At 52.6% G+C, this 14,250-nt stretch overlaps 1 protein-coding gene across 1 annotated transcript; it reads left to right on the forward strand.

Moving 5' to 3' along the window:
* Positions 1-3,503: 3,503 nt before the first annotated feature.
* MFNG (MFNG O-fucosylpeptide 3-beta-N-acetylglucosaminyltransferase) lies at positions 3,504-13,421 on the forward strand (the record flags this gene model as incomplete). Its single annotated transcript, XM_080632589.1, has 8 exons — positions 3,504-3,929; positions 8,985-9,033; positions 9,526-9,628; positions 9,723-9,876; positions 10,347-10,432; positions 11,736-11,901; positions 12,428-12,513; positions 13,352-13,421. Exons 1-8 carry the CDS (start codon positions 3,591-3,593, stop codon positions 13,419-13,421), a joined length of 1,053 nt encoding a protein of 350 aa, XP_080488715.1. The 5' UTR covers positions 3,504-3,590.
* Between the last annotated feature and the right edge of the window lie 829 nt (positions 13,422-14,250).

The following is a 14,250-nucleotide window of genomic DNA, read 5'->3' on the forward strand; positions in this document are numbered from 1 at the left end:
GGCCCCTGTGAGGGTGCTTGCCCTGCAGGCAGACAAACTGGGACCCTTGTTGAGCTGATGAGAAGACAGGTCCCAAAGCAAGCTCCCATCCACCCTGGCATGGATTTGGACATTAGAGTTTGCATCTTTGCAGGGGAAAAAAGTAGTGTTTGAGTACCCAGGGAGAACACCGTGTGAGGCACTTGATGAAGGGCTCGGCAACTCAGTGTCCCTGCTGGTACTGGGAACCATCCCCTGTATCCTATAGCCTAGGCTGAGGATGGTTAAGAGCAAGCCCCCCATTTTGGGTAGTCCACGCTCCCAGCTTGGTGCTTACTACCACACCCCCCCCAAAACATCGATGTCTCCCAGCACCTCCCTGGGCCATCGGTGTTGTCAGCCTGAGGGAAAGGAAAGCAACGGAGTGTTTCTGGGAGGCAAGCTGGCACTGCCCAGCTCTCCAAGCAGCGGGCGCCGTTGCCTTGCCCGCTCCCAGGCTTCCTCCAGGCCCCCTCTTACTCCTTCTTGTCTGCCCTGAGGCTTTCAAAATCCAGCCTCAACTCGTTCTGGACACGGGTGAGAAGCAGAGGGCTCCAGGGCAAACATAAATGACCCCCTGCTGCCCTGCACACCTCATCCCACCTTCTTTGTGCCCCTGGGGGGGGGTGCTGCCTGCTCCCAGGAATGAGTCACGGGTTATGTAACAGGATGCAATTAGCAGCCCTGGGCACTAATTACCAGCTGTAGCAACCTTATGCAAGCCCCTGTAACAGTCACCCAAGAGCAAGGAACAACAAGGCCGTGTGTGTGTTGTTCTGAGAAGGCATCGGCCTTTTCCATGCTGCCCCCCATGCCCCAGAAGAGGTGCAGCACTATGGGGTGTATGTCCCATGTACCCCCCCCCCCCGGGGCAGGATTGGGCACCTGATGCTCCCCCCCCCCATCCTCGGTAGCCAAGAAGAAAGGGGTGTCTCAGTGCAAGAAGCAGGCTGTGCTCACCTCTAGCATCAGGCGTGTTCTGGTTTGTACGTGGTTGGATGTGACCTCTTCTGCATTCCAGCACCATGCTCTGTACAAGGTAGCTTTGTGTCATATTTGTATGTCTTTTGGAGACATCATTAAGGATCCTCTGCCTGTGTCCCCCTTTCCCTCCCAGGGCTGGGAGGTGCTGCAGGATGTCTGGAAGCCATGGAAGCTGCATTTACGGCTGCCTGGCATGTGGCTGGAGCACTTGGAGAGGTTCATTTCTGGTTCAGGAGCAGCAAATAGCCATGGGAGTGATCCCAGTATTTAGCATGAGGCAGTGGATCAGTCATGCTAGCTTCACATCCCTGCAGTAATGTAAGGCCTGAAGGTGAATGACTCCCCCCTTTGCCCCAAATCAGTGTAAGGAAGCTTCGCTATTCAAAGGGATCTAAAAATGAAACCTGCAGGGACCCTCCAAAGGGATATAGGAGGTGCTCTGGAGATGTTCATGCTTCAGGAGAAGGTTAGGAGCCATGGAGACTCAGAGAGCTACATGGGAGGAGAGAGAAGTGGATTTGGTGGTTTCTTCCTTACAAAAGAAAGAAGTTGTGGACAGGGCTGGGGTGAAGGTGTACGTGTGAGGCTTGGGGGAACTGAGCACATGGCTTTAGCCCTGCAGGGAGTGTGTACCTGGGATGTGTCTGTGTCTGGACGCACAGTGGGAGTGTGGAACAGAGAGACCTTGATTCCTTCCCTGACCCCTTTTCTGAAGTGCTATGTTCTGACATGTGCACAGAGGGGGTCCTTTGCCACATGGAGCTGTGTCCCCACGCATTTCCCTTGGGTCCCCATCTTATTACTTCTTATTTTTATTTAGTGGGATGCTGATTGAATGCCCACAGTTTGCAGCTCCCTGAGGAGGTGCTCTGATTTCAGCAGCTTATGTGGAGCAATGCCATCCTGCTGTACCCATACTCGCTGCACAGGGAAGCCAGGGGTGCGCTGTCATCTCCCTCCTGGGTGATACCAAATAGCTGGTTGCCTCTCTGTACCCTCCTGGCTGCTCTGTGAAGTGGCCTAGAGATAGCATGAAGGGGATCTTCATGGTCACCTACCCCATATCCAAGTGAACCAGGAACATCACGCAGCAATCCATGGTGCTGACCCAAAATTTCCTATCCGTGGTGTTCTTCGGCTCAGGAGGGGCTCTGACACCTTTTGAGGGTCTCTGATATCCCTATCCCTAGGGAAAGCCTCCTCCGTGCAGGATTTGCTCAGCTACGCTCAGCATGTTCTGTGTTGTGGCCCCAGAATGCCCTCCTTGGTCTCATTGGCCTTGTTGGTGATGGTGGCACAGGGGAGATGTACAGCCATGCCCAACAGTGTTGGGAGGAAGGAGCTGGAGATGCTATTTTTCTGCTGTGCCTGCAGGACCCTTTGGTGTACTTCACAGAGGGAGAGCTCACCCCCTTCCTTCCCTGGGGAAAGGGGAAAAGGAAGCAGCATCTTGGACAGCACAAGAGCTGCAAGGGACAAGTTGCTGAGCTCAGCCCTGCTGCAGGCAGGGGCCTGATAGAAACTCAGTGGTGACCACAGACATTGAAAGGGAGGTGCCAGGCCCTCCCTTGCACTCTCTGGTGTTGGTGTGTCGCTGGCTCTGCAGTCACTTGAGCAGCAGTGGGGCATCCCTGGTGAGGATGTCAGATGGGGCAGAGGCGATGCATGGCTGCAGGGAGAAAGGGACCTTCGCAAGTAGGGAGGGTCTGGGATGTGGTTTGGGGAGATGAGTGCCAGAAGTGGGGGTCAGACTCTCCTTAGAGACTGTGGGGCATGTGGGGAAATAGGGGGCAGCAGTGGACACACAGTCCTGCTTTGGAGAGGCAGGGTGATGTTAAAGATAAATTCAGGAACCGTCTGGAGCAATTCCTGGGGAAGCATAGCTCTCCCCAAGGACAATGGAGCACCCTGCACTTTAACTCCACCAGCGCGCACATCCCTGCCACCCTCCCCTCCACCCGCAGGAGCACAGCGCTCTCACAGCGGAGCGGGGGCAACAGTCAAGCAACAGGTTTGTCCGCCCAATTCAGCTCCGAGGTTATCAGCGTGTTAACGCCACTGTCAGCCCAGGTGCTCCCACGTCCCCATCCTCCCCGCTCCATCATCTTCCTACCCGGGGGCTGGCGCTCCGCCCCATACCCGGAGGCGGGACCGGGGCTGGGGCCGGTGCCGGCGTGGAGCCAAAGCGAGCAGCAGGGAGGGAGCAGGTGGAGAGGCAGCGCCGCCACACGCATGGCCCCCGGGGACCCTCGGGATGCTCGCTTTCCTCCGGGAAGGCTGTGCCAGCCACCTGCCGGCCGCCTCGGAGTGCTTTCCCATCGGGGGTCCCTGCCTTGCTGGGTCATTGAGCCATCTGAGTCTGTGAACATTCCCCCCTGCTTCACTGATGCCCTCCAGGGCTGCTCTCTCTTTGGCTTTCTGGTCTTCATCCACCCTATTCCTTGGCCAGATCCTGTTCAGACCTTCCTCTTGGCTGATTCTGCCCGTTTGGATGCTTCAAGAGGAGTGGACAGCTTCACATGGAGGTACCCGCAGTGGTTGTCTTAGTTCAGTAAGATACTGGCTGTGACGGGAATAAACTGGAAGCCATGGGCCGTCGGCTCATCCATGGTCTCTCTGGAGCCGCAGTCTTCCTCGTCAGTGTGGCTCTCCTCTCTGTGCGGCACCGTGGGGCTCGGGAAACAGCTCGGTACCCAGGGCTCAGGGAGGGCATGTCGCAGAAGCCGGAGCAAAGGAGCAAAGTGAGTCCAGAGGGAGGAGGTGGCAGGAGGCAGAAGGACCCGCAAGTCCATCGGCCAGAGGAATACAGGACTGAGGGAAGCCTGACTCCTGAGGACATTTTCATAGCTGTGAAGACAACCAAGAGATTTCACCAAAGCAGGATGGAGCTGCTCCTGGACACATGGATATCGCGGATCAGAGAGCAGGTGAGTGTGGGTTCAGACTACAGAAGGAGTGTTTGATAATTGAGCAGGGGGGATAAAGGCCAAAGGAAGGGAAGATCGGGCAGTGCAATCCCACTCAGTAGTTTGCCTGGTTTTCCCTAATTCTTCTGTTCATTTGAAGGGGGATGCTAGCAGCCATGTCTCTGCTTTGGCAGCTACTTCATGGAGCTTGTGTGGGCTTTTCCCATGAAGGCTGGAAGGACAAATGCTCTTAGCAAGCATCACACCTAACCTAGGTTTGACTTTCAGCTTGAAGTGGCAAGGACTTAATTCGCTTTTACTAACTAGTAACACCAAGGGCTGCAGACTTCCTGTGCCACACCAGACCGTGGGCACAGACTGTACTGGGCATGTAGGAAATGGTGTTTTTTTACCTCCAAGTGCCACGAGTTAGCGAGGTTTCAAGCTGAGTGGCTCCTTGGCTCTCCATCAGGCTGCCTGGGCACCCTTTGCTGCAGGACGGTGTGGTGCAGCAGGCAGGAGGACCTGAAGGACTTTGTGGAGTGCAGGAGGGGTGCTTGCAGCCCTATCCAACTCCCCAGCACATCAGCGCAGTCCATGCCTTTCTTTCTTGGGCAAATCCCCTCACGTGCATCATCTTCAAGTGATGTGGGTGCGCGTTTGATCTTTTAAACTTACTTATTTATTTTTAACTGGTGTCTGATGTTTCCACCCTTTGCTAAAGCAGAGTTCGGAGAGTTTCCTTCCTGTTAGAGGAACTGACGTGGGGCACCACGTTGGTGGCTCTGTGCGCACTGGCTCAGTGGTGGGCAGAAGTACTCCCCAGAGCCCAGGCACTTCTCTCCCTCTCTCGCAGAGCTGCTTCTCATGAAAGAAGAAATCCCATGGCTGCCCCCAAGGGCTGTGTTTTCTTGCCTCTGCCTGGGTGTGATGGGCACCTAGAAGGCAAATTCAGGCCTCAGCGAGGAAGGGGGACAGGGGTGGAGGTACAGGGTAAGACAGCGCTTGAAGCAGTGCAGGGTTTGCTGGGTAAGGGAGGTTTTCCACTTCGTGTTGCTGCTACTGTCTGGTCTGCTGCGGGCGTCACAGGAAGCCATGCCCTATTTTGAGCACGCTTCCTCTCCTGTCTGAGTGTCCCTCTCGCCATCCGTGATGCCCTGCTTCCTCCTCCAGATGCACTTCTCCTCTCTGCCTCAGCTCAGCCCAGCAGCTCTTTGGAGACACCAAACCCATCCGCACGGCCGCACTGGCATGAAGATATCGTAACTGGGGATTTTGGAGTGGGTTTTATGGAGAAGCTCACCTTGTACGTCTGACAAACAGGCATCTGGTCATTCTGCATATGACAGGAGTCAAACACTGGCTCCCCAGAGTCATCTGACCCTCTCTGTTTGGCAAATGATGTCCAAACCTGGGAAGAGGTGTTGAATTTTCCATGCTGTTGCCAGCCTCTAGGAAAGCTTCACAGACTGGGCAGGAGAATAGGAAGGAACAGTAGAGTGGGAGCATCAGTCATTGTAAAAGTGTTTTTACGTTGTTATCCATTTTTGTTGCAAGCTCAGTGTTTTCCTCACCCCTCCTCAGTTTTCCATGTTTTTCTTCTGCTTTTTCACTAAATGACATTGAGGGCAGGGGAGTGGAGGCAGGAAGCGGGGTAAGGAGAAGTACATGAATGTTGGGAGCCTTTTTGTTTTATTAATTATACTGCTGCTGGAGGGGTTTTAGTTTTGAAAAACTGATGATATAGAAACCTTACTTAGCAAAAAAAGAGTGCTTTCCATGGCAAAAGACATTTAATGGTTGTGGGACCAGGGATAGATCACCAGATTTCCTATTACTGAGTCCCTATGGAGAAGTGCAGGCCTTAAGTGTCAGTCTTGGAGAGATCCAGGTCTCAGAAGCCCTGATATGAAGAGACTGCCTCCTCCTAGGGCAGAGCCACCATCTTGCTGTCTCACTCGCTCTTACTCATGGCTGGAGACCGGTCCAGTGCATCCTTCTCTGCAGATGGTGATGCTGCTGACGCTAAGCCCGGTTTCAGAGCTGATTACCTGCATGGTGTCCTCCCGGAGGAGGCAACCCAGACCTCACAGGTCAGGCTTAGGTGGCTGTAACAGGAGGCAGGAACAGATGTGGTTTTTATGGCTAGGATAGACTGTATGGGAGCCAAATTAAAAGTCCTCTATGTTGGACTCTGTCAGGGTAGACAATAAAATAGAGAGATGTTTTCTCTGAAATTGCACTGTTTAAACAGCTGGTGGGAGATGGGGAAGGGGAAGTGCAAGGTGGGCTCTCTACTGTGGACCATGTTCTGCCTCTTGAGAATGGGTCCACAACAAACTTTCCATTGGTGCTTGATGTGGAGGTCATTTCAGCGAGAGGTCCTCAGCAAAGGTTTCATTTAAATAGAGGTGCTGGTTTTGATAGGTGTTTAGCCTTGTTTAGGCATCTTGGAGTGGCTTACACTCTTGGCCCCAGTAGAGATAAGTCTAGTTTTCAGGTCTGAAATGGCAGTTTGTTGGCTAATGTAAACTAATTTTAGAGCCTCCCCTCCTTTCAGAAATCCAGACATCCCAACAATTGAAATTCAACCTTCGAATGGCCCACCCTGAACTAGATTTCACATTTCAGTGTTGTGAACACACTGCAGCTTTTGAATCTGTTCTGCAGGCAGGATACAACAATGACCCTGCTGAGGTGTCCGCATTTTGGAGGGGCTCTCTTCTTGGCAGAGGGATACCCTGGGAGCCTGGGAGATGAGCATGGCTCTGGATTGTGAGATTCCACATCTTTATTTCCTTTTCCTAGCTCCTCCTTGCTAGGCCTCTTTCCCAGTTTGGGGTGAGGAGATCTCAAAGTCTCGTATTTATCCGTTTCATGGGCTCTTATGTTCATGGAGAGCTCCCACACAAAGCTGTTTGACGCTAGTGGCTTCATGTCACTGCTTGCAGTGCCATTCAGCAGACATCCTTTCCCACCCCACCATCTTCTCCACTCCAGAACGGAGGGATGCTGGATGCTTTCCATACTGTATCTGTCCTCAGGGCCAGATCAACTGCTCCACATTAGCATCCTAGCCCAGTTTCCATGTGCTGAGGCACCACAATGGGAGATCCTTCATGACACCACAGATGGTTTGGTGGAGAACAGGAGGGTGGATATGGTGGAGAGGCTGTTTCTGTCTACCCCATTTGCCTGCAGAGGCACAAGGGACACCAGGTATTCCTCTGTATGCATGTCCCCAGCAGGTAGAATAGGTCTGGCATAGCCAGAGAGACCTTCTGAATCTCTTCCAGACTCCATTAGTACGGACAACAGTGGGAAATACCTGTCTCCCCCATCCCAGCTGTCATGTGTAGCTTTTCTGAGGGACACATGGCAGTGGACACTGGGATGCTGGCAGCAGATGCTGATTGCCCATTCTCAGGGGTGTGAGGGATGGAGAGATGAGGATGCAGGCAGCTGCTTGTGCTACTGTGATCTCCTTCAGGACAGAGCCAGGGAACACGCTCCAGCACCTCTGGAGTGCTGTAGCCACGTATGCCATGGACATCAGAGTTTGGGAGAGCCAGAGGAATCAGATTAGCCTAGTCCTCACATTCATAACCTCCTTTTTCCAGTTATTTTGCACAGTCTGGTGTTCCCCGTGGTGGCAATGTTCATTCATCCTTGGGTTCCCACAGAAACATGTTGGGTGTCTCCAAAAATCTATTTGCCACCCTGCATCAAGGGGAAAAGTGGGAACCTCCGTATATTTTCACAAGTAGAAAATCTGGGAAAAGATGCAGATTCCTATTTTAAGTCAATCAGATATGATGTTTATTAGACACACGATTTCTAGTCAGAGTTGTATCTGTAAACAAAGTCATTTCCAGCAACAACATTTCTGGGTTTTTTTTCTTTGAAAATGTCAGAAAATTTCAACAGTTTCAGATGTTGTTTTCTTCTTAAGATTAAATATTTGTCACAGTGGAAATTTCTGGCTCCGACGCTCTGGCAAGAGAAATCCCGTGCCACTGGCAACCCCTGCCTTGCCTGAGGGTTGTGATATGGTCCCCTGACCCAGAGTGACTCCTTTACCTGAGACTTAGCTAATTGTTTCTTGTCCCGTGATCACCTTGAAGGTGGTTTTAACTAAAAGGCTTTACCAATGGAGTGAGGTAGGAATGTGTGTGTGACCTGTTGCTGCAGCTTAACTGTTGGAGGGTTATTTGCCAAGTCACTGTAGCACATACATTTGAGATCATGAAACCATCCTGCTGTCCCTGCTTAGAGACAGGTCATTGCCTTCTTGTCATGTGTAGAACATTTCTCTAGCCACGTGGTCCCGATGGGGACATATCTCCCAAACGCTGGCTGAGTGTGGGGAGATGTAGAGATTTGTCTCCTCATCAGAGCTTTTGGGAGCAATGATGCTCCTGAAGCTGCTGTCAGGCTGCCTTGTCCCTTTTGTCCTTGCCCAGGTGCTGTGTTTAACCAGGCTGTGGGCAGCTGGTGGAGCGACTGTTTACGGCTCGCGACTCCTTTTTGATTTAGTGAAAGCTCATTTTCTGCCTGAGGAAAGCTTTTCTTCACCAGCCCCGATCCCTGCCAGGCCCTGAAGAGGGGGAGATGTGCCACATAATGGCAGTGAGGGGGATTAGAGAGGCCTGGGGGTGGAGGAAGAGGAGGAAGAGGTGGGAAGCGGCAGGGGGCTGTGCACACTTAACACACAAGCAGATGTTCTCCTTTTAACCCGAGCATCATTCAGCCACAGTGCTTTTGCTTTTCTGCCACCAGCACCTAAGACCTCCCCTCCTCACTTAGTGTCACGGGTCCCCTTCTCTCTGTCCCCAGGGTGGCTGGGTAGTGTGGGGTGGAAGGAAATGAAGCCACACAAGTGCTGACTATTGTGCCACGTGGGAAGGGGAAGCATAGCCATCCCTCTCAGGCTCAACTGCTATTTGGAAGAGGGGCAGCACAGGATGGAGTGGGGTGACCATGGTGAGCATGTCCACCTGTGGGAAAAAGGGGTGGGTGGCCAGGAGCAGCACCAGCTCCAGCCCTGAGAATAACCTCCTGCTCTTGTTTCCCCAGACCTACGTCTTCACCGATGAAGAAGATGATGCCCTGAAAAGGAGAATGGGTAATGACCTGTCCTGTAACACCACATCCCTCCACTTTCAGCCTCTGCGATGGGCCCAGCATGAAAACTGTCTTGTGCTAGTGCTGCCTTCTGAAGCACACCCCTCTCCATGTCATGTGGGAGGACCCCAAGCTCCAGCAGCGATGGTTTGGTTTAGTTGGTGTACCCCAGGGCATGCAGCCGACTGCCTTAAAGCATCCATGGGTGGAAACAGCCCGTAAGAGGGACCCTCAGCCCCCACACCCTGGCTAGCAGTGGGCAGGGTGGGAGTGTAGTTGATGAGTGTCCTAGTCTTGGCCAAGGTGCTTGGCTCTCCCAAGGTTCCATCTCGTGGCGGAGGGAAGGATGGAGCCCATGTCATAGCAGGCTTGATTGCCTGTTTGGGGGGGTGATAAGGAGGTTGTCTGTGAACAAAGCCCCTTCCCTCCTTCCCAGAGGTCCTCCCCGTGACCATGTCAAGGGGGTTGGCCACAGCTTTCTCTGTCTGGGCAGGTGACCACGCGATCTTCACCAACTGCTCTGCTGAGCACAGCCACCCGGCCCTCTCCTGCAAGATGGCAGCTGAGTTTGATGCCTTCCTGGCCAGCACTCGGAGGTGAGGCAGGGCTGATGCGGGGATCCCCTGCGAGAAAGGGGCACCCTCCTTACCTCAAACCTCTTGTGTTCTTGTTGTTCCTGCCTCCCTGCAGCTGGTTTTGCCATTTGGATGATGACAACTACCTGAACCCTCAGGCCCTCCTGAAGCTCTTGTCCTCCTACTCTGCAACGTGGGATGTTTACTTGGGGAAACCCAGCCTGAACCGACCCATCCGAGCCTCCGAAACGCTGCCAAACAACCAGACGGTACAATCCATGGTGGTGATGCAGGGGCAAATGGGGTGTTTTTAGTGCTCTGGTTCATTTGCTGTAGATGTGCCCCAACAAGAGACAGGGTCCAGGAGGAGCAGGCAAGAGCTGAAAACTCATCGGTCTTGTCTGAACAAGGTTGTAGGTGTTGACTCAATCTGTTCTGCATGGGGGAAGAGTCCCACATTGCTGCTGAGCCTTTGGGTACCTGCCTGCCAGGAGATAAGCCTGCCTTGGGCAGCCCGCCTGCTGCTGCCAGCGGGAACTTGGCCGCTCCAAATATAAGGAGGTCAAAATCCATGCTGTACTGCTGGCAAGTCCCTCTTCTGGGCAGCAGTCAAGGGTTTAGGGTGACAATAGGGCTGTTTTTGTTCTGGCACCAAAGCTGGGTTTCCAGCATTCCTATCTCAGGGAGTATGGTATTGTCTGAGACTCCGCCGTGGATTTTCTCTGCTGTTTCCCTCCAGAAACCTGTGCGCTTCTGGTTTGCCACGGGAGGAGCTGGGTTCTGCATCAGCCGCAAGCTGGCGAGCAAGATGGTGCCGTGGGCCAGGTGAGCTGTGCTGCTGGTGAGTATGGGAGCCACTGGGGATGGATGAGGAACACGGCCACACAGGAATCCCTGGAAGTGGCAGATCTGGATGTGTGTCTGTGGTGTTTGCAAGGATGTTTGCAAGGGTGCACAGTGCCACAGGCTGCATGTCTGTAAGCACGTGGGACTGGAGGAAGGATGCAGCGGATGGCTCAGCCACCTGATTAAAAAGAGGCAAGAGCAGGCATGTTGGCAGACATGACCGTGGGAAGACGTATTGCCCTCTTCCCAGCTCCTTTCAGCTCTTGGTTATTCCCTCAAATTCCTTCCCATCCTTTTCAACTTCCTCTGACTCTTTTCCTAAGTGCTTTCTCTGTCTGCCTATCTCCTCTCTCCTTAACCTGCCTCTTTCCAACCTCCTGACCCTCCCTCCCGAGCTAATTTCCCATTCCCCCACACCAAACCCTCTTCAGTGCCTTTCTCATTTCCTCAGAGAACAGAGATAGGTCCTGGCGTCTTGTGTTAGCCCAGTCTACAACAAGATGATGTTTTCCATGATGCACTAGGTTGTATCACAGGCTATATACACACAGTGATAGGCAATAACTGTGCCAGCCTTAACCAGATCTGTGCATACCCAGAAGGACAGATCCAGTCCAAGCCAGGTGGCTGGTGTAGCTGAAGCCCATGATATGTATTTTATGGCAAACCCAAACAGGAGGATAATCTGTGATCTAGTGTGAAATGGAAGCGGAATGGATGGTTAAAGCCTAACCTGGCATAAAGTCTGCCAATACTGTGTTGAAATGCTTAAACGCTGCTTCACGCTGTGTGGCTGCTTCCAGTTATAGGAGCTGTAAAACTTGGTTTGACCTGTCATCAGAGGATGGCCAAGCATGTAGGAACATGTAGTTACAGTGAAACCATGGATGGCTTATTCAAGCTGCATGAAAATGTCCTGTTTCTTCTTCCTCCTGGTCCTGGCCATGTGGTCCCACTGCTAGCTGGTCCCTTAGGGACTCAGTGCAGCTGACTAAACAGTTGGAAAAGTGACTTGTCAAGGTCTGCCAGCTCTTTATCAGCTCACCGAGGAGCTGGATGTGTATCAGGGGCAGCACCTTGCAATTGGTGGGACAGGATGGCTGGGAGCAGTGACAGATAAAGCACATTCCCAAACCTTTGCAGGTGGAACTCAGGGATTTCTTGCCTAGATTCAAGATTTACTCTGGTTTTCAGCTAAGTCCTTCACTAATATCCCACCCAAGTGGATGCCTATATCCCCCCTGACCCCTTTCCTAACACACGCAGCCTTCCTCTCTTCCAGTGGCAGGAACTTCCTGAGCACTTCCGAGCTGATCCGCTTGCCGGATGACTGCACTGTGGGTTACATCATTGAGTGCAAAGTTGGTGGGCATCTGCTGCCCAATGCGCTCTTCCATTCCCACCTGGAAAACCTGCAGCTCATCCCTCCTTCTCAGCTCACACAGCAGGTGAGGAGGGGAAATGGATTAAGAGGGGAGTGTGTGAGGAAGGAGAAGTGGAGGAGAGTGCATAGGCACATTGCTCAACATGGGTTGAATCAATTGTCTGCTCTTTCGGGAAGGCTTCCCTGACAAATGCTTCTTTGAAACAAGGAGCAGATGTTGCCTGCAGCACAGATGCCAGTCACAGTGCCCCTGGGGTCAGTGGTGGGGAGCACATGGATGGGGAGTGAGGGGAGGACTGAGGGCATCCCTGGGGGAATGGGGCACAAAGGCAAGCAGAAATAATTGACTGGGGAAGGGGCTCTGACATGGCACCATGTCTGCCTTGTGTGGGGGGATAACAAGGGGTGTGGGGGGCTTGCAGAGGCAAAAGACTAGCACAGTGGGCCATCATGGGAAAGAAAACGTGGAAGGCAGACACCAAGCCGGTAGAGAAGGAACCAGAATGAGAGTTTCTGTTGCTCAAAGCAAGTTCCTTGCTCCTGAACTCACCTTATCCTCCCTGCTCCTTCTCACCACCCCCCTTTTGCAGGTCACCCTCAGCTATGGTGTCTTTGAGAACAAGCTCAATGTTATTAAACTCAGTGGCCCCTTCTCACCTCAGAAGGATCCCTCAAGGTACAGGGCATGAGTGCTCTGGGTGTTGTTGTGGTGTGACAACAGGCTGGGAGGGGGAGGCAGCCAAATGGGGTGCAGAAGGTCTAGGGTGAAGGATGGAAACCTTGCAGTCATGTCGTTTATTGGATGAGGGGCAGAGCAGCATTAAGCTGTTTGGGAACATTTACAAACTTTGCAAATCTTTTTGGATGAGTGGGTGGAAAAGGAGTATCAAAACATTCAGTTCAGAGCCAAAAAACATTGCCATTTATTTCACATTTTGAGACAGATCAAGCTAACCTTTTACCTCCAGGATAGGAACAGATAGGTTCTTTTAAACTCAGGAAAGGAAATTCTGCCCGCTTTTTCATTTTTTGTTTTGCTGAGAAACCTGAAGGGAAGAAAGAAAAAGGTTCACTTTGACTGCAAACAAAGTGTTCTTTGATTTGCCTTCTCTGCTTTGAGTGAACAAACCTAAAGTTGTTATTTGCAGAGCATGGGTAGGAAGCTCCTGGCTGGAGATAGCAGGGGTGGGAAGCAACTAGGCGATGAAAAGATCAACAGAACCATGTAGCGATGGGCTGGTGCAGTGTCCATCCCACTGTTTGTGATCAGGGTGAGCCATGGGCTGGGGCTGCATGGGCCAGAGCTGGATTCAGGTGTCGGAGGGAGGCTTGGTTGCCTGCCTTTGCTGAGAAAAAACATCTTGAGGTGAACAACCAGCCCTGGAGCTCTGTGGGGACCCTGTAGCGCAGAGTGGGCACCTGATATGGGATGGGACATGAGGGAGAGGTCTTCCATTCTCCTGTGTGTGCTGGTGTAAAACCTGTTACCTGACCTTCCTTCGCTCTCTCCCCAGCAGGTTTCGATCACTCCACTGCCATCTCTATCCCGACACCTCCTGGTGCCTGCAGGCTGCTGGCTGGTGATGCGTGAGCCTCAGCTACAGTGGGTCCTGGTGGCATCCATGGGTCCTGGTGACACATCCATTCACCCTGTGCATGCAGGGGTTGGGACCCTGAAGAAGCTCGATGGTCCCAGTTTCCCCTTTTCTATGGTGGTTTTGGGGCTGTGTGATGTGTTTTTTTGATCCTTGCTGTATACCAGTGATACAGGACAAGAGGCAAGATCTGTCCCAGTCATGGGTAACGTGGGCTGGACACATAGATGGGCTTCCCATCTGTGCAGGGATACATGCAAGGGATGGCAGCAGTATGCCTTCCTGAGCAGATCAAGGACCGGGTAGTGACTGCTGGGCATCCGGGTAGAGGTGGGGATCTGCTGCTGCTCCTTGCTGTGGATTCACCTCGCTGCACTGGAAAGGCCCTGGGTATGGGTAACCAGCACCCAGCTGAGGATGGCTGATAGTGTGTCATGGCTCCAGCTTCTATGAGCAAGCCTTATTCCTCCATATCTGCTTGTGCTTTCCCCAACTCCCACACTTCTCCGCCACAGACTTTTTCCTGAGTCTCTGCTTAGTCAAGGTCTATAGAAATGGAAAATGTGACCATTTCTGTGCTGAATGAGTGCTGGAAAAGTCTAGTCCTTGCTCGGCAGAGGAAGATGGGCAGGAAGTACAAAGAATCGGGAATTCCCCACTCTGCTGGGACAGAGGGGAGGGGAGCCAGGAGGAGACTGACCGCAATGAGGATGCTTCTTGCACTGAACATTGAAGCCTTGATCTTGTATGGCACTGCATTATCCTTCTCTTTTTACCTTCTTGATGTGGGGTCAGGATAATCTCTTGCTCTAATTACC

The sequence above is a fragment of the Psittacula echo genome, assembly GCF_963264785.1.
Source record: "Psittacula echo genome assembly, chromosome: 1".
Classification (NCBI taxonomy): Eukaryota; Metazoa; Chordata; class Aves; order Psittaciformes; family Psittacidae; genus Psittacula; species Psittacula echo.